The following is a 22,921-nucleotide window of genomic DNA, read 5'->3' on the forward strand; positions in this document are numbered from 1 at the left end:
TTGAAGGGCTACCAGAAATACGAAGAGGATCAAACAGAAGTCTGACCACATTTCCATACGCTCGGCAAGGTAGAAGATCAGTATGAGAAAGGCAAGGCAACACACAGCGTTTATATCAGGAATGAAAATGCATTAAAACATTTAAAAGATGGTGAAAATCAAAATCAAATTCAATTAATTTTGTTAGGCTATATAAAATAAAAACAGAATATTAGCCGAAATAGTTATAGTGTAGTTGCTGTGAAAAAAATAGCCCCAACTTAGGTTACATTTGGTGCAGACCTCACATCTCCAAAAAGTTTTCTCCAAACTTGTGGTGCAGAGAAACTAACTGCTGCTTCACTACATGTTGTTTTAAAACTTGAAGGCAGAGCAGTCCCAGACGACCCGAGAGGCCTGGAGGGTTCGACACACTGACGCAGATCAGAGTATTCAGAGTGTCAGGAAAGTATTTTGGGTTTAAAAAATATTTAGTTTTGCTTCATGAAAAATATATATCCTAGAATTAACTTTCACACACAAAGAAGGTGAAAACAATCGAGAAGTGAATAACATTTGAAGGATGTCTGTGGTTTTTAACCCTAAGTCCATTGGTTGCTATTAAAGACCTAAATCTTGTATAAATGTACAGTAGACTAATTTCTTAAAGACTAATTTCCTAAAAGAGAGCATTATAGTCTTTAGTCAAATGTGAACTACATTATTCCTAAAATCAGTGCAGGATAATTGGTATGCATGGTAAATAAAGCACGAGTTACACACATTTTCCTGTAAGTTACATTTAATAAAGCTACATTAAAGACTGAGGATTGTAGCTGACAAGGAACAGAGTGGGTGTTTGTATACAGCACCTCTGTGAAATGATAAGGTGCATATTGGGGGTAGAACAGAGACCCTGTTGATCTCAGGCATCTGCTCTTCCGTCTAAAAGGAAAGGAACAACACACCACACAACAACACACCACACAACAACACACAGGCGGAGCATATAAAATACATTACTGCTGTCAGGGAAAACCTGGGAGCTCCAATTGAGGGGTGTGTTTTTTTATTTTTAGCCTTCGCTTGAAAGTTTGGTTTCAATTGTATTTTTGTATTTGCATTGCATATAGAAATTTTTATATGCATAAAAGTCTTAGTGTTTTCAAAATGCTGTGGCCCACCAATTTAGGTGCAAGGTTGTTTGTTGCTGCACAACATATCACTTTCATCCAATGCTGATGTGGTTTTGGGGATTGCACTTCAGAGGTGCAGTCAGACAGGAAATCAGTGATATTCATGCACCTGGTCTACCACCTGTCACTGCTGGCAACTGAACGTGCAGCTCACTCTCACATCTGTTGACACTGCTTCGCATTCAGACCAGGGACATAAAAACTGAAGCGATATTTGTGCCCAAGCTGAACGTTGAACGCTATTTTATTGTATTAACACCTTCACAAACCCCCGGGTAATAAACTAAAGAAAAACAAAACACTATTTCACGTTCAATAAAAGCAATTTTATCAATACAGCTGTGTCTGAATATATAGCACATGAGTACACAACAAGAAAACACACCTGTTCATCAGTTTACACAGGTACACTTCTATTTACAATACAACCCTTCACAAAGCACTGCAGAATGCTGAATCTCTTTTGTACTGTAATAAATAAATAAAAGCACAAACATATATACATGGTACTAAAATTACATTTAAATACTTCCACTGCCTTATTGTCCCATTAGGAGACTACAACAGCAAATAAACCAATTAATCAAGAGACACCTATAGCATTGGCACAGGGACCTCTTTACACAAAATGCCCATGAGAGAGAATAAGTAGATACTACATGAATATTCAAGTGTAATAATTTAGTGTTAAGAATAACAGCATCAGGTACGGGGCAACTTCATATTGTTCCAGATGCTTGTGAACATATTTTCAGGATATCATCAACTTGTAAAGAGCAGCTCAGTGAGGCTGTAGTAAGGCACAATGCACTTTGAGCTAAATGCTAATGTCCCCATGCTAACATGCTTCCAGTGGCAATGCTGCCATCCTGATTTACCACGTTGATCATTTCTTTCACATGTTAGCATGACATTTCATAACTAGCGGTAAACACAAAGTACAGCTGACACTGATGGGAATGCCATTTGTTTTGCAGGTGTTTGGTCATAGACAAAATTGTTGATTTATCCTCTGGGAACCATGATTGTCTTTAGAAAATTTCTTTAGAACATTTAATAGCAATCCATCCAGTGGTTTAAGAGATATTTCAGCCTGGACCCTACGGTCTGAACCAAACTGGAACCAGTATGTTTTGTTTTGTTTTTTTCCTGCACCACAACTTCCATTTTGCAGAAACAGATGCTTTCTCTGGCTTTTTTTTTTTTTTAAATCCGCATCTGCGCTTATTTCTCCTAACAAGAAAAGCTTCAGATAAAAAGAAACAAATGATGACAATGTGGGAAACGTGGGATTGACGCTGTCGCACCTCATCTTTCAATTCTAAGGTTTTGTGCTTTGCGTTATGCTTCGCTTGTACATAAACATAACCTGTCTGATAAATGAAAGAGGGGCAGTTTACTCCACGGCAAGACTATCACCCACTGGAGAGATGCACCCTGATGTTGTGTTGGTACTGGGTATACACTGCCTCTCCCTCTGTGGTAAATTTAATAAATATAGAGCCCGAGAGATGAGATATGTGGGACCTGAGGAAGGAACGCAGTGAAGGTGGGACAGTGGGAAGCAGAGAGCGGGGAAAGGTGTGGCTGCAGACAATAAAGACCACACACACACACACAAAAAAAACAGAAAACAGAAAATAAAGAGATACTGAACACCCTGTGGTGCCTCGAGCTAAGGTGCATGACACATGTGAGACTGAGTTTGAAACAACCTCAGTTTCTTTATCTCTGTTTCTCTCTGCGTGTTTCCAGTAACTCTCCACTTCACAAAAAAACAAAAAACAAAAAAAGGTCACACAACAATCTTTCAAATATACAAAAATCAAAATACATTTTTAAAGAGAAATGCTTTCTGAAGCTGCCCCGATCCCCGATCCTGATGCTTCATGAATGTCTTCATCTTCCTCCAGGCGCTGGGTTGGCTTTTTGGAGTCTGATATTTATCAATATTCAGAGGTACACAATGGTTTCCTCCCTGCCCTCCTCCCCACCGCTGTCAGTCTCCAAGGAAACCAGCGCATTGAAGTCCAGCTGAGGGTCACTGGGATGTGGGCGCCCCGGATACGGATCAGCTCCGCTTGCTGTTGATGACCAGGTCTCCCCAATGTAGTTGTGACTGTTATGATCTGAGCGGGGCGCAGAAAAAAAACACATTATTACACTCTATGTAGAAGAAATGCAGCAAGTGACACTGATAATACATTGACCAAATCTGAAACAAAAGAGACTTCATCATTTAGCAACCACTGATAAATAATCACCAGGATGGGGCATGTAGCCACTGTTTAATGAGCTCAGTCTAATTGTTTAGCTCACTCATCTGATCACTAACAGCATATAGATCAGCCACAGCTGCTGCAGCTCTGCCTGCTGCTCCCTCCTGCACTGGAGCATGAGAGCGTCAGTGAAAACAAAAAGGATTTTCAAGATATCCATCACTCCCCCTCTACTCAGAGCTGTCACTTTCATCATTATCTTTGTCAACCTAATCAATCGTCATGGTTGGGATTCGATGGCACCTGCCTCTGCACACTTCACGGCTGACAAGAGGGCATGAGGAACCCAGAGACTGGAAATGAGGAAGGATGAACAGCCAAGATATGTGTGAAGTGTCTTAGAGAAAAATCTAATATCTCCAGCTTCAGGCATTCTGTTAATAATACTCAGAATAAAGGAATAAAGGATCAATAACACTATTATTCAATTATCTGAGACCTGAAAGGCTATGTGTTTTTGTGGGTGGTAGCCAGTTGATAATGTGCCTCAGTGTGTGTGTGTGTGTGTGTGCTTGCATTCTTGCTATTTGTGTGCATGGTGGGTGCTGTCTAGCATTAGGGCAGGTGTGCTGTCATGGTAACAGATGGCGTGAACTATAAATTGCCTCATTGTGTCCCTGAAGGAAAGTGTCTCTGCTTGATTAATTATATAAGAGTCTGTTAGAGTAGCTCTGTTAGCCACCATATAGGCCTGGCCTCTGATAGATGAGACATCAGTGCGAAGCCAGATGATAAAAACTCTCAGTCTCTGTAGAAGAGCTTTTGCCATGACGTAAGATTTTAGCGTTATTAATATGTAAGAACAGAGACAGCAAATGGATTTTACTGAAATATATATATATTTGGCCCTTAACACCTTTAACACTGATGATACAGTAACTCAAGTGATATGACCTGAGGCAGTTTACCAGAGTTTGCACAGCTCCATCTGGAGCCACTAAAGACTTTTCCACATATGCAGTAGTTTTCACCAAGACCTGTAAACAGAGTCCGTTGTGTAAAAGCAGTGTCTCCCTTTTAAAATTTCGGACACTGTATCTGGAAACATACACTGACAAAAAACAAAATTCAAACGTGGGAAACCCAGTAATATCTGTTTAATATCCGCGTCTGGTTTTAGAGCCTGACTGTTTGCATTGCTCAGACAAAGACAAACTTTCTGCCCTGGTGGGACAACAAATGTTCTGTTTTATTCTGATTTATTAGTGATCTTAGTATTATATAGCAAATAATCATAGGTATCATTTAGCCATCACTGCGTAGCCTGATGTTTTGTGACATAGTCACAAAGCAGGTTTGTGCATCATGCCGCACATTATGTAAGGTGTGAATTAAGCTACATACTATAGAGAGCACCAGCTTTATCTCCCTTTTCTTTGTCAGCTTCCTCATGATGCTCTCATCCTTTATATGAAAAGGTGAGCAACAAAAAAACTGATGCGACTCATCAGATGAGAAGTCATTTCAGCAAATTCCATCCAACTGGTTCTCCAAGATTACATTGTAAAGGCACAAATTATGGAAATCCACTGAATGAGGAAGGGTGTGTATGTGTGTCTCTGTGTGTGTGTCTGTGTGTGAGAAAAAATCTTCACATGCTCAGGTGAGGACAAGAAGTGAGATCATATTTTGATCCATGTGACTGGCAGCATAATGGAGAATTTGCATTTAAAAGAGATTCCTTTCCTTTTAACAGGAAAAAAAAAGAGATACCAGGTTCCTCTGCATACCAGACAGCGCGTGATCCACACGAAGGAGCTTTTAAAATCTGGATTGCACATAAAACACTAAAATGACTCCCTGTAGAGGTTTAAATCTAACAGGAAATTATGACAATTGGGATTTTTATTCACTGTCTAAGATTATTGCATCGCAGGCCCTCATGGGATCCACTGAGGAATGGGCTGTGGGTAGATGTGAGCTGGAATGCACCCTGTGTCGTACACTGCAGCTGAGTATTCACCCCAGGCTTGTTAACAAGTGACTCAGATTTCACTGGGGCTTGTGTGTGCTCAATAATGAGGAAAGGTTAATAAGCTGATCAATAAGGAAGAGATTGTGCTACTTGCTGTAGCTGGTAAACAATACCAGAAACTCCAGTTGCAGCTGCAGTTAACACTGACCCCATTTTCACACGGGCTGAGGGACGAGTCACATATAACCTGTAATTTTCCCAGGCTGCCATGAACATTAGAATGAGCGTGTGCATGAATGGATTAGGAACAGGGATGGGCAAACGCGAGAATGTAGCTGACACCTCACAAGCGAAACACAGATGAATACTCGTCTACATCTCTCATTCTCCTCCTTTCACCCACACCGCCCCTTCGCATGATGCGATGACAAGTCATGCTGTAATGAGTTTTGTAAAGATTTTTTCAGATCGATGTCCCAATCAGTCAGCCATCGCCTGTGAACTGTGATTCACATGCTGTTGTCTGCCCTGCCAGTCGATAGATAGAGAAACCATTGATTTTCTTTTCCTTTGGCGGGCGAGGGTCCCCGGCTCGCTGCCGGTGCAGGTGGAGGTGGTGGGGAGGAGGGGGTGGCCTCTTTGTCAGGAGACACTGATTAACGGAGAGGAAGGACAGACAGGGCCTCACCACGGATACAGCCTTGACAGAAGTGTGTGTGTGTGTGTGTGTACAGCATGTTTTCGCATACGTGGATGAAACCATTGCAGGCAGAGGGTTTGTTTACGTTCTCACAGGTAGTGGATTCTCAATGACACTGAGCAGCAGCGGTATGATAACAGCCTGCTACTGGCCAATACAAGAGGCACTTGAGCTGTGCAATATCGCACCATTAGCACTAAGATACAGGATATTAAACATAACCACTAATGAAAAGTAGTGATTGAGCCACTTGATGAATTCATTAGTGTATATTTCCATGCTAACTTACTGAAAACAAAGATAATAGTGAGGTAAAGTTTTTACTCATTGATATGGAAATTAATGTAGTTAAATGGTCGAAAATCTAATCACTTTCTCTGCAACTTTGTCTGTAGCTAAGTTATTTTGCTTTTTTTTTTCTTTATTCCTATCTCAGTGTTACACAATCTGGGATTTGAGACCTCTTAAATGGGCCACTTTTTAAATCTAAAAGGTTTTTCTTATATTTCACAGATGATAAAACATTAAACTGTTAGTCATTCTTACCAGTGGGTGTGTGCTGCAGTCCCAGCCTTCCTGCAGGGCTGCAGAGGTACCCTGTCCCCATCACCCATCCTTGGGAGTCTGAGTGTGGATTATGGGGAGTCTTAGCTATGGGGGGCTGTCTGCTGTTGGATCTGGCCAGCAGGGTGTTGAGACAATTGTGTGCGCTGGGGTCATTTCTTTTCTGGTGGACGTGGCGGTTGTTGATGCTGGTGCTGGCGAACGCAGCCTCATTCACAAACATGGAGCCGTTACCAGCGTGCTCTCTTGGCTGACTTGGTGTCGAGTCCTGAGGGAGCGAGCAAATGCCACGGTCACATTCAGCAACAGAGCTGAGAGATGAAAATCAAGCACAGTGTGAACATAAATTCAGAGGAAGCTCATATTCTTGCCCAGGTGAGAAAGGATGTTGATGGCTGGAGGTTTTCCACACCTGTGAAATCTTTCAACAACGCACCTTTGAAATGCACTGATGCATTTGCATGAGGGATCAGGAAATGCATTTTATAACGGACAAAACCTACAAAGGGCACTGTTTCTAGACCTCAATTCCTCTAAAACTGTAATTAAAATCATTTTAAAGGAACAGTTCACTCAAATTACAAAATCAATTTTCCACTTACTGATCATTTTGGTTTTATTTGCCCTGTCTTTTTTTTTTTTTTTTTTTAAAGACACCTTCTTGCTTTTTTCATAATGTGAAATTTTCATTGCTTTGAGCAACACAAACAAACCTCCCAGGCTGGATACAACTAGCGGTAGGTGTGAAAAATGTTCAAGTCATTTGGGTGAACTGACCCTTTGACATCTGATGAAAGGTGTGAGACTCTCCTCCTAGCCTGTCCTGATACGTCCCCTTTTCTCTCCCATCTTCACATCAACATGGCCTTTCCACTGCTGAGCCGAGGCAGCACAGCTAATTAGAAAGGACCTGAGAACTGTGTGTGTGTGTGTGTGTGTGTGTACGTCATTCGATCTGTCTCTGACCCTGTGAACTGCTGCCTCTGGCTAAAACATTAGCAGGGGAACATTAGGACCTCCACTGCCTCTGCACGCCTTTGTCAGACCACTGCTGTTAATGCAGCCTCCACACTGACTGAAACAGATGAATGGAAACAAATAAGTCCACAAAAAGCCTGTAGAGCCTCATCACGTCTAGACTGCAAAGGCCCAAGGTGGTGTGTAAATTAATGAGGGAGAGAGGGAATATTGTAACACGAGTCTGCTCATTTATCTGTCCATTCGAGTGCTCTGTGTGCGTCTTTTGAACAGTCACACCTGCTGAACTGAGCAGCACAAAGCCGTACCCAGCAGAGGCTAAATGTGCTATATTCGTTTCACCACTGCTGCTTTTCCATGTGAAGTACATTGAGACTTAAAGGGCAAGGAGAACAGTACACCCTTTATCCTCCGTGCCTTCCAGCTGCGGGGGACATTTCACTGTAGTGCTTTTCAAACAAAGTGTCGATAATTTAAGTCCTTTTGGACACGATTGATTGGTTTCTTGGGCTGCGTGACTCTGGTTTTAATTATTTTGTCGGAGCTTTTATTTGCAACGGTTTAATTATCATCAATCATTAAGATGTTTATTGGTGAGTGGGGCTGCTGGAGCACTAAGACAAATGATGCTGAAATTGCTCTCATTATCGCAGGTCGTATATCAAGAGGGGATTGAGCTGCTCTGTGTAAATGAGTGAACCAGCGTAACTGAGGTTGATAGCGGTCTGAGAAAAGCTTCTCATTAATGACTTCGGCCAAGAAATACTCCATAAATACTGCATATCTACATCACACTGGTGTCAGGGTCAAGAGCTTTGGTCAGAAGCATCACTGAGCACTTGACTAATGCCTCAGATTAGAAACGAGAAGTTATTTTAAAATCCATAGACAGAAGAAACAGCTTTCTGTTGTGTCCATTATGTTCTCTCCCCTACCTGCTGCCCATCTAGAGGTATGACCATGTGAGGGATCACAGTGGGCAGGCTCCTCTGCCGGCCGTGCCTCCAGGTCTGCAGCAGCTTTTGCTGGTTCTCCAGGCGCTCGCGCTCCCTCTCCACACTCCTCTGGCCCTCCCTGAGCCGCTCCAGGCTCTGCTGGTACTCCTCCAGCTGCTCATCCAGCTCTTCCCTCTCCCGCCTCAGCCTCTCTGCCTCCAGGTGGCACTGCCTCTCCCTCTCCTCCAGCCTGCTCTCCTGCTCCCCCTGCTGGCTCTCCCTGGCCTGGCACTCCTTCTCCCAGCGTTCCTTTTCCTGGCGCAGTCGGTCCTGGAGCCGCTGAGCCGCCACCACCTCCTCCTTCTGCTTCTCCAGGTTACGCTGCTTCTCCTGTTCTTGTAAGGTGTTGCCCCGGACGTTTGGAAGATAGGTTCGCTGTGTGCGGGGAGAAGGACGCCCGGTCTCTTGGAGGAGGAGCCTCTGGACCTCGTAGCAGCTGTCCTGGATGGTCACCGCAGCCTGGCACAGAGAGGGAAGGGCACAGAGATGGGGTTTACAAAAGTGCAAAACCTATGTCCTCACAATAGGCAGTAAGGGAAGGTGATTTGAATGGCAAAATGGGACGGAAATTATGATCAGGCTCTGCAGGATGGCCTGAATTTATATGTGTGTTAGGGGAACAGCATCTCATTACACGGTGAAATGATCCCAACGACACTGGTAGAACCGCGGTTTTCAGGTTCATATGCAAGAAAGGATACAGAACTTTGAATATGAAAATGGCATTGTGATCAAAACCCTCAAGCCTACACTGATAGGCCAGAGTGTGTGCACACCTGTCCATATGCAAATACAGACAGACAGACAGACACACACTCTCTCTCTCTCCACAAATTTACATTTTATACCAAAGAGGAGTTTGTGTATAGTGAAACAAAAGACCATCCTATGTCTCTCAGCAGCAAAAATATCAGTAGGATCGTCTCTCCTGTAGCTCGCTACCTTTGGCTTCAAACATCTGAGCGGAGTGTTGGTTCTCTGTTTACTGAAACTGGAGTGTGCAGGCCTAAAGCCTTCATCTCGACTGAGTATGACACTAACATAGCATGTGCCTCTTCATGCTGAGAATATATGGGCCTTTGTTTGTGTGTTGACTGGATGAAAATATAGATGCGGGCTGTGAGGAAGGCACAAAGTAGCAGGTGGTTGTATGACTGTATACTGAGTAATCCACTCACCTGCAGACTGTAGAGTAACTGGGTCAGGCTTTGGACGCTTTGAGCAACCTGATAATAAACAAAATCACACACAACGTGCACATGAATTATTTCTTCAGTGTTTCTCACACATGATTTTTAAGATTTCGTGTGAATTTCACTACATTATCTGCTAATGCATGAGTTACACAGGGAACTTTAAACATTTAACTCTCATGACGAGCTAATGGAGACTCAGAATTTGAAGTTGCATTCATGCAACATTTGCGCCCCCTTGAGGCCACATGGTTTCCTACCAAACTGTTTGCGGGTTGAGTTGATAAGAAAATGATTCTCTCTTATCAGAGTCATTTACCTCACAGTTCATAAAAAGCTGCAAACTACAGCACAACTGTGGCATGGTAATTGGAATAAGTCTCCATATACATTATTAATGGCACAATACCTTTGGGAACTAAATGGACTTCTTCCTTTATTATAAGCTTATCAATGATTCATCACATTAAGAATGAAATGTAATTCTAATAGGCCGCGCTGAATTATTAAAACAACTGCTGGCAATCTTGAGCCACACATCTGTGAAGAAATGGAAAGAGGTGACGTTCAGATACAGGCTGTAAGAGGCTGTAATGACCCATAATACCTCTGCAGTACCACTGTATCTCCACCGTTACAACTGCAGTAATGGGAAAAACATTTCATCATATCGCTGCATCAATATTTAACTAAAAAAAAAACAATTTAATTTTCAATTTCAATTTAGACCATGAGGTCAAGCAAGCATTGCTATAAGCTAAATACATTTTACACATCAGGATCAGTGCTGTACCTTCAAGTCAGTGTCATCTGTGTCCGTTTTTTGCAAGTCAGCTGGGGACTGAAGAGCAAGGGCCTCAGTCCAACTCCCCTCACTGCCCTCAGGGTTTTCAGGTGAGGGCTCAGAAGAATCTGAGGGGAGCTCTGCACTTGTAGCAGGGCTGACAGGAAACACAGAGTCTGTGTCCGAGTCCGGGCTGTGACTGGAGGGAGAACGGGTCTTGGATGACAACGTGGATTTTAGGTTTTCAACTGGAAAACAAAAACAACAAAAACAAGTGTGAAACTAAATGCCCAGTGGGGCTGGGATCATGTGGTTATAAGGTTTTGCCATGTATGCCAGTTTAAGTTTTGTGTGAGGGTTTGGTCAGAAGAACATTATACAATATTCTGCGAATGTGAAATTCCTACAACAGGGTTTTCACGGACAAAACAAATACTGGTGGCAGTGAAAAAAATGGCCGACCATTTTCATATGTTCTGGGCTCGGCCTTCAGGTTTTTCATAATAGATACTGAAAATATTTAGAAGAGAAGTTGACTTCTCTTTTTTTAAATTATACCCAGATAAATGTATTCCACAGGATGAATATCTCTTTATGATAACTTCCATCCAAGAACAATGGCCTGCAATTGTCAATGATATTAAATCTATGGATTAAATGGCTTTTATATTAAGAGAACTACATGAACGATATATAAAATATTGGGAAAAACGTCTCACCCTCTTGCAGAGCTGCAGCCAGCAGCACGGCAGCCTGGGGCAGCTCCTCTGAGTGCGGCTGTACGAGCAGTCGCGGTTCGACTACCGAAGCGTCAGTCCTCCCACTCAGAGCAGAGAGTTCTGTGTAAATCTGCAGCTTCTCCTCCAGGCTGGAGCAGATCTGCTGGTCCTGGTTCATCAGACTCTCTGAAACACAAGTTCACATGGTTCAAGGACTAAGCACTGTAAAATATCAACTCTGGGGTAATGAATATTCATTCATATTCATTCAGATTGTGTAGGAAAAAAAATATTACATGATGCGACATGCTTCCAAGTACCTTGCAGCTTATGGATCTTCTGAATCCGAGCCTCAGCAGCTCTCTTCTCCTCTTCAGATTCACTTGTGTATCCCTCCTCTTCCTCCGGACAGCTGAGCAGTGGCAATAATAAAAGAAGGTTAGAAAAACTGTTAGTAAATGGTAAAATATTCAGTTTCTCAGTATCTTCCTTTTCTTCAGTTCACACACACACACACACAGATGTATACAAAACAAACCTCTCTACAGCCTCTCTAATGAGCCTCATCCAAGTGTTTCGTTCCTCTTTGGATGACGTGTGGACCTCGTACATTTCTGGCCCGGCAGCTGATGCACTGATCAAAAACATCCCTCTCTCTTCATTTGCTACTTCTCGCACTATTAACTTCTGCAGGGCGATGACTGGAGGTTTCTGGTCCTGAAGTACATTAAAGCAGGGAAACCTATTATTTTACGTAATGTGATAATGGCCCAGCATAAAATAATTCACTTTATGTGAACAGTTAATTGGGTATGACTTTCTGACTACAGTTACAGCAGGGTATTTGTCTCTTTGAGATCAACCTGACACAATTAATGTGTGCATACCACCGTGGCAAATGTGTACTTCTGGTCTTTCTCTTGAAGGAAGATGAGTGTGTCTGTGAGGAGGAGTGCCAGGACATCTGAGGAAGCAGGAAAACACTGTCATGTCACCAGTTTGTTTATTACCGTCATGTAAACGCATATATATTAAAAAAAACACACAAAAACAAATAAAACAAGAGTATATGTCAGTCTCACCCTTCAGTCGACCAGTGGCAGTCTTCCACAGGAGCAGGCCCTGGTGTTTGAGTGTTTGTCCAGGCCCCATCATGTCCTGCTTCCGGAAGGTATGTCCGTTCTTCAGCTTGGCTGAGCTCCGGTTCTCCATGCGGTTCCACACTTCCTGTAACCTCTGCTGCTGCTCATATTCACTGACCCTCAAGTCCACGGCTGCTATCACCTCCCGGATCTGAGCCAGGGCTTTAGAAAGGTCGGCATGCTCATCTGTGTCTTCTGAGAGATAAGGAAGGAAAAATACAAGAAGACTGAAGAACGTGTCATGTTTTAGTTGTATATTTACTGAAATGAAATACTGTGCTATGCTTTGTTTTTGACAAACACTTGGGTCTAGAAACCATGTGACCAATTTCGCCAGCAGATGGCAGTAGATGACGTACCCTGAGTATATTGTAAGATCCTCTCCAGCAGCACTGGGTACTTTGTGATCCTTTGGGTTACCAGCAAGATGCACCCTGGGATCTCCCTCCGTCGCACCAAAGAATTATTACCTTGTTGCTTGAAAAAATAGCAGCAAGGGTTATGCTACATTCCCCTGAGCAGTAGGGTAGTGATGCTTTTATGTTAGAAATGGTTAAAAGAGAGAGAAATAAAAAAAAAAACAAGTTCTGGGAATGTCAAGTACCTTAATGAAGTTCTGAAATCTCTTGTTATGCTGCTGGAGCTCTTTGAAAAAGCTGACCGCTTCGTTGTGACGACTGCAGAATTCTCCAAATACTTGCTTCATTTTCTCACCATTTTCATCTGAAAACTGCAGAAAAAAAAACCACACACACACATACACAGTGATTCACATCAGCACCAGCTTCCAAGAGCAAAGGTAGTCTCAGGAGACCAACCTGTTGGAGCAGGACGTCTCCTATTCGCTGGATGAGGTAGTTCCTGTGTCCCTGGGGCTGGGCTGAGCTGTGGCGCCGCTCCTTCATGGCAGCGAAGAAGGTGTGGTGGAAGAGAAGCAGCTGGTCCAGACAGGGAAAGACCCGCTTCACCGCTTCTGTGTCTAGCTGCACTTCCTCCCTCATACCTCGCCGGAAAACCTCCGCCATGATGTGTAGCGTCTGTAGGTGGTGAAGCTCAGTCTGCATCAGCTCTGCACCAGAGGTTCAACATGTAGACACTCAATGTGTGTGTCACTTAAAAACATGCATATATCATGTTATATCTCTCCAAAAAGCTGAAACTGTTACTCAATCAGAACAGTCTTAAAACAATTATACGTGGTTACAGCAATCAGATGTATGAAATACTGACACTGGCAGAAAATGACACATTCCAGTGGTCTTCTTTCACAACATCTGACATCTGCTTACCATAGATAACATCCTGCCTCTTGACAGCTCGTTTTTCCTGCCTCTTGCAGAACTTGTGCTCTACTGTCAGACTCCACGACTCTGCCTCGTAATCCACTGCATCAGCGGAGATGTCACTTTGGACATACGCGTCCACACAGTCTATGGATGCAAAAATGAACAAAACAGGGTCCATTTTTATCAGTCAATGTTGAAAAAAATCTACATTTATTGGAGTTGGGTTGTATTTTTGTAACTTACAGTACTTCGAGGGACTGTGATGTATAGCCAGCAGTGCATTTGTATTTTCTCCCTTTCGTTTTCTTTACTTCCTATTACTGGACAATTTTCTGAGTAATGCTGTTCACAGAGGGACCTTGTAATGCGATACTGTTTGGGTAGATGTGGACCAACCCGCTTGTTTCTTGTTTGGTATTTTTGGAGGAAATTCATGAAAACAATGAGCCTTATTCATCTCATACCTTCTCCGAAGGATGAGTCCGTGGAGGTGGAGGACGCCGGAGTCGGCAGCGGCTCTTCTGAATGGCTGGTCCCCTTCACGGCATCAGACTCTGTCTCTGAACTCTCACTTAGCCGACTGCACTCACAGAGAAGAACACAGACAAGAATTATTACGCCAATCTTTTTTTTTTTTTTTTTACTAAAATCACCACATCATATTATGTAATGTAATTTATTAAATCTGAGAGTTTAATGACCTGTCGCTGTTGGGGAAACTTCCGGAGAGAGAGCTTGACTGGCTCATTGTGTCCTTCTTCTCCTTCGGGGTCATGACAGGTAGAGAGGTAGAGATGGGGATGACACACTGAGGAGGACTTTCTCTCACTGTGAAATCTGTGGGACAAGATTTCAAAGGAGAATGACCCCACGTTAGCATACATGACACTAACATCCCCAGTGCAACTAAATGCTACAAACACAACATGGTTAAGAGAGCTTGACAACAAAACTGTTCGTGACCATTGACCCTTATCCTGTAAACTCACTCTGTGGGAGGGATGCTGTCCTGTTCTTCACCATGGTAACTGCATATTTATCCTGAAGTTTCTAAGTAATACAAATGAGAGAGGCCAGTTAGAGCGTATAAACAATTGATACAAGGACAGGCTCCAGTAGAGACAAGCAGCTAAAACCTTTTCAGGACAACACTCACCTTCAAACATGGGGGAACAGATTCCTTACATCCCTTATGGACGATGGCAGTGCAACCTTGGAAAGAACAGTTTTTACGTGTGATTTTTTATTTATTTATTCATATTTTGCAAAAAATATGAATGTAAACTTTTTGGAGTAAACATTTTACTCACTGGAGCAATGCAGCAGGTCCTTTCCCGAGGCTGGTTTGTCACATACCACACACATGGTGGGGCCTAAACAGGACCCTGTCGCAAACCGATGTCCATTCAGCTGCCTATCCTTGGTTTCTCTGTCCTTCCCCTTCCCCTTTGAAAACCATGTTAGAGACATAGGTGTAAACAACGAGGCCACACAGAGAAAAAGCGAGACTGGCAACTACACCTATGACCCAAGGCCAAAGAAGGCCTTAAATCATATTTCTATAGCTCCTCTTTGTCTAGTTTCTATTTGCAGAGTAAACTCTCCCACATGTTAGTAGATAAATGAGCCTGGGAGGAATCCCCGCCTTTTTCCAAACCCAAAGAAAGTCCACTGACAAGGAAATGAAGCATGGCATAAACAACAGATGCAGGTCGGAGAGGGCTTCCAGTCTCTGTGCTGACTCAACAACAGGGGATTAATCATTGAAAGGAAAGAGGCTGGACACCATGTTTGGTCTGTCACTCTGACCTTGAGTTATTCCCAGAGACGTTTCCTGGTTCTGTCTCCCAGAGAGTCATATATTCCATACCTGAGTCAAGACCTGGGATACTGGTCTTTACAAAACTGTTTTATATTCAATACCACAAAGGCTTCTATAAGAATAATAAAATCCCTATCAGCCAGTATGGCACACCTGCATGTTGAGAGCTCACACTTCAATGGAATTCTCTCATGTGTTTTTTTTAGTTTTAAAATTAGACAGACACTAGAGCAGCCTGTAAAGCTAACTTTTTTTTTTTTTTAGTAAGTTTTCATTTAAGTTTAGGTTTAGATGGGTGTAACAGCAGAGGAGTGGACTGTGTGTGTGTGTGTGTGTGTGTCTGTGTTTACCTTGGTCTTGTTGCGTGTGCTGGACATCCTGCTCTTGAGAAAACTGAAGGTACGAATGACTTTGTACTTCTCTGACTCCACCTTGGTTGGGATATTGTACTTATCCAACTCCTCTTCTTCAATCCTGTTGAAAAATTAAAAAATGTCACTGTTAAATTAATTACCTTGCATTTGTGTTCTATAATTAAAGCCTCTAAAAACGTCACTGTTGTGTTAGTTGTTAAAATCTTGATTTTCTTCTTGCTGAGTCAAGACAATAAAAGCAAGTATGACAGGCTTGTGTAGGCACAGGCAGAGGGTCGACGTCAGACTGTGGTTAGTTCAAACTGCAACTTCCATGACACAACCGTTCATCCAAACATAATTTCATCTGATAATGTCTCTGGTAAGACAAATGTTGAGAAAAAGCAGTTAAAATGAAATTTCGATCACAGTTGGTCAAACTGCAACTCTGTGCTGTGAAAGTTAATTTAAATTAGTAGATTGTTAGACATGCAAAACGGATATGACAGACTTTGCTGCATACTATGAAAAGACAATGGCAAAGTAATTATTGTTCTGCTGTGAGAGGAGAGGTGGGGAGGCTGTGGTTTACTGTTGTTAAGTGGTAAACGTGTCATAATGTAAATACAGTTGTGAGGTTTTTAAGGTTAGTTTGTTTATATTGGACGGTTAAAGAAGCTTAAACGGACGGAGGGACTTTAACCCCCCCCTCCACATACTCTTTGAGGAACTCAGATAGCGTGAGATGTTGGAGGGACTCTGTCAGCTCCATGCTGCCCTCCTCATCAGCAGACTGGGCTCGCTTACGGAACCTAATCTCCCTGTAAACAACAGCGCACACACACACGGATAGACAGGAATGTTTTAATGCTGATGAAAAGCCACAAAGGCCAGTGATAGACGGCACAATCAAATAAGAAGATGCAAGCCCGGGCTGTAACTAATGACAGTTCTCATTGTTGATCATTTTGGATCTTGATTAATTTCCCTTGTTTGGTTTATAGAAACAGCCTGGAACACTTTCTTTTACAGCCTTTAACACGTTGAGTCTGCTTGGTATATTCCACTAGGGGGAGCTACTGAAGTGTAGCAGTTCAAGTAGGGTATTTATACATGAAGTGGCAGAGGAAACATCCACTGGCACTGGTCCTAATGAAACGGCAGTGAAAATAAGTGGAACAGTAGAACAGGAAATGGAAAGGAGGTCCTTTTTTTTTTAATCAGTGCCACTCCTCTCAGAGCAGACAGAGACAGTCTATACAAGATTTTGCAGTTTTTCATTTCATAAAGCAGAATTTGCATGTGCGTGACATGTCTCCGTGATGCTGCTGGTCATATCTGAAAATATGCCACACAGGGGCAAGATGACACAGAGCAAAGGCATTGTGCGTCGCAAAAATAGGGCTGGGAACAGCTCAGGGTCACACTGATATCTGTACGTGACTGCTGCTGCTGTCACGAGAAAAAAGAAAGGATCCAAAAACCAGTAACGCATAAAACCAGCTCTGATTCAGAGGGACCAAAAAGCCTCAGCAAAAGACGTCAGCAAACTTCACAGAGTGTCCGCTGTCAGCCTGGTCGTCATGGTTACACACATATGTTGCTCTTGGCATGGGGGATTACATATCTGGTGAAACGCAGTGTCATTTTAATTAAGAGCAAAAGCCCCAGTAAGTGCGGGCAGTATGAAAGGGTGAGACATTTAGTATGTGAACAGAGGAACACTGAAACTCAAAAGACAGAGGAAGGCAATGCAATTTAATTTACATCAGGTTTAAGTAAAATAAAAGTAAGGTATAAATACCTTTTCTCATGTGACTGCTCTGAAATACTTGAGGCTCTTTGCTCTGTGAACATAAAGAATGGGAAGGAGTTGATTGTTCAAGAACCTGACAACATGATTAAAACTCAAAGGAAAAACACAGGTTGCAGCAAATATCCATAAAAATCAAAAGATGACCCCCTCACGGGGAGTCAGACATCAGCAAAAATAGCATACAGTAAGACTAAAGGACAAAATTAGAAAGCTTCATTCTTAATGTCAGACGCTTTCAGGGTGAATATATGGAAAAAGCTTGTGAGGTTACATTTACATGCCAGAGGAGCTGTTCACCATCTGAATAGGTTTATATGAAAGCATTTGAACACAATCACGATTGATATGCAAAGTGACAGAAATAAGCCTCAAGTACGTGACCGGGACAGAACAATACATATAAAAGCTGTAGCACAGACAGACGCAAAGTGCTGACCCCTCAGAGACTCCTCATACGTCTCAGCAGGCTGCAAAGCAATCAGTTATCTTTTCATTTCATCACAGAAAATCTGATTTCTTCTTGCACTCCTGCTGCCATTCTGATTACAGAAAGGGTGTGTCATAATTAGGCAAGCCATACACATACACAGACGCAGATCTGCTCAGACACACATGCAAACACATGCCAAGGTTATTACAGTTTCATGACTTTAATTTAGTTCCTGGATTGTAGTTTCTGTTCCTCGTTCTAATCCTGAATTATTTTCACTTGTTTTCTACGGTTTTGTACTTCAGCACGAGCTTTTTCTCACATAATTATTCACAGATTTTACATTCGAGATGATGAGGCAGTTGATATCAAATTTTCATTTTTTGTTCGGCAGGCCACATCATTTGTGTTTTCAAATTGTGTTGGATAAATTCCCATAAATTTGAACAGCACCTGACAGTCATCACAGAAAGTTGTTCTCTCCAATCATAGGATCCAAACAAAACAGAAAAGATTCTGTTCCAGTATTTATAATTTGGACCAGGCAAAGGGATTTTACTTCACATGTACTGTACAATTCTTGTGGAAACAAGCTGTAAAAACAACAGTTGCATATAGCATTACCACAGTCTCAGGTTGATATGGCAAGAGTTTCTGGTGAAGAAAGTCCAATATTCACTCTCACTTTAGCTCTGTTTTGGTCTCTGCTAACACCTAAAGAAACTGTCTGGCTCTTCAGCTGCTAAATGTTCACCAGCTAGATGCTAATTTTGTGTGTCTGCTGTTTGGTGCTGATTGAGTTGCGTACAGTGAGAGTGAGCCAAAACTTTAAATCTGCAGGCCAGAAAACCAAAACAATGAACTGAAACGTAGTCATATTATCCATTGTAAAAAAAAATACTGAAATAACAACTTTAAAATATTTTCTTGTGTTTGAATTTGATCAGATGTTTGAAAGCTTTCATTCTCAGCAGCTGAATCAGTTACAATAATAACCTTGACTCCCCCGAACACACACACACACTTAAGCAGTGACACTGACAGCAACGTGCTGGCTAAACAGGGCCATTGCGCGGTGTGGCGACTGCAGGTGTCCAGTACTTACTACCAGGGTGGAGCAGAGACAGAGATTTAGACAGAGAGAGGGCCTGAAGGAGAGATCGGCTGTGGCTGATACTGTGGAGCACGGCATCTACAGGGCACAGTGAACACAGGGCTGCTCACACATCAACTACAGAGGGTGCAAACTATCACTATGTACTGTAAACTCTGGACTGAGAGCTCTTAAATCACTACTTCATGCAGTGGTGTAGGCTTATTGTGAATATATGAAAAAAAGAAAAACTAGAATCCATCTTGATTTGAAAAAGAAACTGTTAAAGGAATAATTTTTACATTTTGGAAAGCCTGCTTATTTGCTTTCTTGCTGAGAGTGGGACGCAAGGATTCATACCGCCCTTTCATGTCTATACTTCGAATATGAAGCTGGAGCCAACAGCCAGTTATCGTAGCTTAGCATAAAGACTGGAAACAGCTAACCTAAAATCTAAAAGCTGCCTATTATTACTTCTGAAGTTCACTGTTTAAGACACTAAATTTCATTTGTTTAATATATACAAAAGACACTGTTTAAAAATGATAAGTTGCAGTTTTCTGGGGGGGAAGTTTATGTGCCAGACTATTTCTTGGCCAGGCCTTCCAAACTGACTGTGATGACAAGACTCCAGGAAGTCACTGCTCCTGGCCAAGACATGGTCTGACACACAAGACCCCACAGAACCACAACTTGTCTTTTTTCCACTTCTGTTTTTGTATAGATTAAACAAACAAGATATAACGTGTCAATTAACGAGGTTTAGAAATGCTGGTAGGCAGATTTTGTTATCTCCGGACAGAGTCGGGCTAGCTGTTTCCCCCTGTTTCCAGTCTTTATTCTAAGCTAAGCAAAGAATGAAGTTTAATTTTATATATTTATATGAAGCTCACTGTAGCTTCATATTTTAATGACACAAATACAGACATAAAAGCAGCTGGTGCTCTGTAAGCAAATAAGCTTATTTCCAAAAATGCTGAACTATTGCTATAAGCTCATTCATACATTGGGAGGTGACTGTACTTAATATTAGTAAAGAGGATATCTACAGCTGAAAGCTCGTTAAATATGAACAGAATGTGAAAACAATTCATCTTGTGGGGCTGCCCCATTAGTGACCATCAATAAAGCAAAGTTAGTTCATGGACACATTGTTAGTGACTGGTTACTCATTGTGAGGCGGTTAACAGTCCATGTGTTACTGACCTGGGTTGATGTCTGAAGTGTGATTTTCCCGGGCAAAACGAGCAGGTCGCAAACTGATTTTGGGGGAGGAGTAGGAATAGGAACGCAGTCGAATCCCCTGGTCACCCAACTCCTGAACAAGGTAAAAATAAATCACCCAGAGTAAAGATGTCAAACACTGCTTCTCATGAAATAGGGAGAAGTGAAAGTGTCTGATGAACGTGTGTCACAACTGAGATGGTATTTTACTTTTGTGGTGGGTTCACATGCTGAGGATGCAGACTGGCTGCGAGTGCAAGTAAGGTCGGGCGAGGGACGAGAGGCTTCCCTTTTCTCAACGTCTGACGAGAGTGGGGAAAGCGGAGACTTTGGCTCAGTGATGTCCTCTTCACTGTCCACTTCCAGAGCCACTAGACTGGGACTGGAGTGATAAATCAGCAGTTACACACAGAGACAGCCAGAACTTAACAAACAAAAACTTTATATTTATATTTAATACCTGAGATCGCAGGTGTCCATGGGCGGACTGTCTCTCTCATTGGTTGGCTCAAAGGAGATGGGACGGTTCAGCCTGCCGAGGGCCTGGCCAGAGGGTGAGACAGGGGGCGAGCAGGGTATAGAGTGTGAGAAGAAACTTTCTGAATAGGGTGGAGGAGTGTCGGTGGCTAGCAGGAGATCTTGTGAATCCACCGTGTCCCATAACCCGCTATCTGTCCCCGTGCTGTCCCTTGTCACTCCACTAACGCTGAACTTCAGGTCATCATCCTCCGCCTGAGGCAAAAACAAAAAAGGAGACAAAATTGCAAAAAAGAAACGTGCAATAAATGAAAAAAGTAAGAGAACGTTAAATTCTGTGTTTGAAGGGAGTGTATGATGCACAACCTGTGTCGGATGTGTGATGGTCTGCTCGTTGCTATTCATCATAGAGAGCAGAGGGTCTGCTGCACATTGGGTGAACTGGCTTTGGGCTCCACTGGACTTCATGGGATGTCCATTTACTGTGAGAAGCATACAGTACAATCCCAGGACAGCTTCAGTATACTTTCTAATAATTCAAACCGACCAGTTCTCCTTGTCTCCCCTTCCTTTTCCCAGTCGAGATCAGCCACTCCACACGGCAGCAAGAGGCCACGTTTGATTTCTATAATTCTTTCTACCATCAGCCAGATACTACATGTCTGGTTGAATAAAGAGAGCAGCTCCCAGAGTAACAAAAGTAACCAAATATTTTAACCAAACAGCATATTTCACTGTCTGACACAGACAAAAAAAAAAACACATCAAAGAAACCTTCAGCAGGCATTAAAAAAAAAAAAGAAAAATAAAACAGATCACCAAATATGACAATATCAGACTTTTAAGTCATATTTACTTCAGTTCTGATAAGCCTTCTGTTATGGTTTACTCTGGTAATTTGGGATCATTTTCCCCATAATTCATCGATCTTTCATTGCTTAAATGTCAAGGCTTAGAGTGAAGAAAGGAAAATATGATGAGGCACTGCATACCTCCTCCCTGTTTGACCTTTAAAGGTTTGTTTTCCTAGAAACCTCCACATATCATCCTTACCAACAGGCTGGATTATTGTCTTGCATTGAGTCATACTCTTATTCATGTGCCACATCTGCTTAACAATGTTTATGTACACACATTCTTGATATTCATAAACAAAGCCCAGAATTTTAACACTTTTTAACTCTATCTGTTCTCACGGAAAAATCCTCTGTCTTCTTTATTTTTACCCACGTTACCCATGAGGCTCTAGCAAAGACACAGCTCCATTCTATTTCTAACTGCTCTAACTTTGATGCCTTTCTTTGTCAAACATGACAAGTAAACTCAACAACTTTGGATTTTGAACTTTGAGAAAAGAAGAAATATGAATATGTCACCTTGAAATTATAACATCTTTTGCTGTTTTCTGGCATTTTGTAGACAAAACAATTGCCAATTAATGGAACATAATGGACATAAATGTCAGATTAATTTATGGAAATAATCATTAGTTGAAGTTCTACTTATTTTATACAGTTTTATTCCATAATAATGTATAGTAAAGATGATTACAGAGATGACTGCAGAAGTGCAAGTGACATAAAGTAAAGCATTTCAAATTTTACTCGAGGATAATTCCTATGTAAAGTGAACGTACATGGCATATGTATATGCTTATATGTATGTACTTTGCCCCACTGTGACTGGCTAGACTGCAAGAGTCTTGTATTTCTACTATAACAGTGTGGAAAATTACCTCTTGATGAGATGCCATTTTCATAGCACTCTGTGCCCTTTCCACCCAGACTTTGATGTCTGGATCAGCCAGGCCTGCACTAATGTAAGGGAAATCCTGGGCATCACAGAGGCATTTCCTCCCTGCTGCTCTCACACAGTGAAGACATTAGCACAGAGCTCAAATGACCAGTTCAAGACAAACTTTTTCAGTTCATTGCATTTATCTTGTTTTCTCTATATGTCTCTGCCTGCCTGCTTTC

General features: G+C 42.1%; 1 protein-coding gene across 4 annotated transcripts in view; it reads right to left on the reverse strand.

Annotated features, from left to right (window-relative positions):
• Window positions 1-1,439: 1,439 nt before the first annotated feature.
• Window positions 1,440-22,921, reverse strand: part of arhgef28a (Rho guanine nucleotide exchange factor (GEF) 28a) — a 37,678-nt gene continuing 16,196 nt past the window's right edge. Inside the window, exons 10-36 of one of the 4 annotated variants that reach the window (XM_041059118.1) lie at window positions 21,312-21,427; window positions 20,929-21,200; window positions 20,679-20,850; window positions 20,451-20,562; window positions 19,257-19,343; window positions 17,710-17,752; window positions 16,625-16,726; window positions 15,903-16,026; window positions 15,041-15,176; window positions 14,887-14,942; window positions 14,720-14,780; window positions 14,432-14,567; window positions 14,195-14,310; window positions 13,734-13,874; window positions 13,263-13,513; window positions 13,049-13,174; window positions 12,804-12,921; window positions 12,385-12,639; window positions 12,190-12,266; window positions 11,841-12,019; window positions 11,623-11,714; window positions 11,303-11,488; window positions 10,593-10,831; window positions 9,785-9,832; window positions 8,547-9,065; window positions 6,616-6,901; window positions 1,440-3,304 (exon numbers count right to left, since the gene is read on the reverse strand). In XM_041059118.1, the coding sequence (XP_040915052.1) occupies window positions 3,129-3,304; window positions 6,616-6,901; window positions 8,547-9,065; window positions 9,785-9,832; window positions 10,593-10,831; window positions 11,303-11,488; window positions 11,623-11,714; window positions 11,841-12,019; window positions 12,190-12,266; window positions 12,385-12,639; window positions 12,804-12,921; window positions 13,049-13,174; window positions 13,263-13,513; window positions 13,734-13,874; window positions 14,195-14,310; window positions 14,432-14,567; window positions 14,720-14,780; window positions 14,887-14,942; window positions 15,041-15,176; window positions 15,903-16,026; window positions 16,625-16,726; window positions 17,710-17,752; window positions 19,257-19,343; window positions 20,451-20,562; window positions 20,679-20,850; window positions 20,929-21,200; window positions 21,312-21,427 (4,226 nt within the window). In that variant the 3' untranslated portion in view covers window positions 1,440-3,128. The remainder of the gene's footprint in view (window positions 3,305-6,615; window positions 6,902-8,546; window positions 9,066-9,784; window positions 9,833-10,592; window positions 10,832-11,302; window positions 11,489-11,622; window positions 11,715-11,840; window positions 12,020-12,189; window positions 12,267-12,384; window positions 12,640-12,803; window positions 12,922-13,048; window positions 13,175-13,262; window positions 13,514-13,733; window positions 13,875-14,194; window positions 14,311-14,431; window positions 14,568-14,719; window positions 14,781-14,886; window positions 14,943-15,040; window positions 15,177-15,902; window positions 16,027-16,624; window positions 16,727-17,709; window positions 17,753-19,256; window positions 19,344-20,450; window positions 20,563-20,678; window positions 20,851-20,928; window positions 21,201-21,311; window positions 21,428-22,921) is intronic. The other 3 variants (XM_041059119.1, XM_041059120.1, XM_041059121.1) reach the window with 3 other exon arrangements.

This window comes from Toxotes jaculatrix, chromosome 16 (assembly GCF_017976425.1).
Source record: "Toxotes jaculatrix isolate fToxJac2 chromosome 16, fToxJac2.pri, whole genome shotgun sequence".
Classification (NCBI taxonomy): domain Eukaryota; kingdom Metazoa; phylum Chordata; class Actinopteri; family Toxotidae; genus Toxotes; species Toxotes jaculatrix.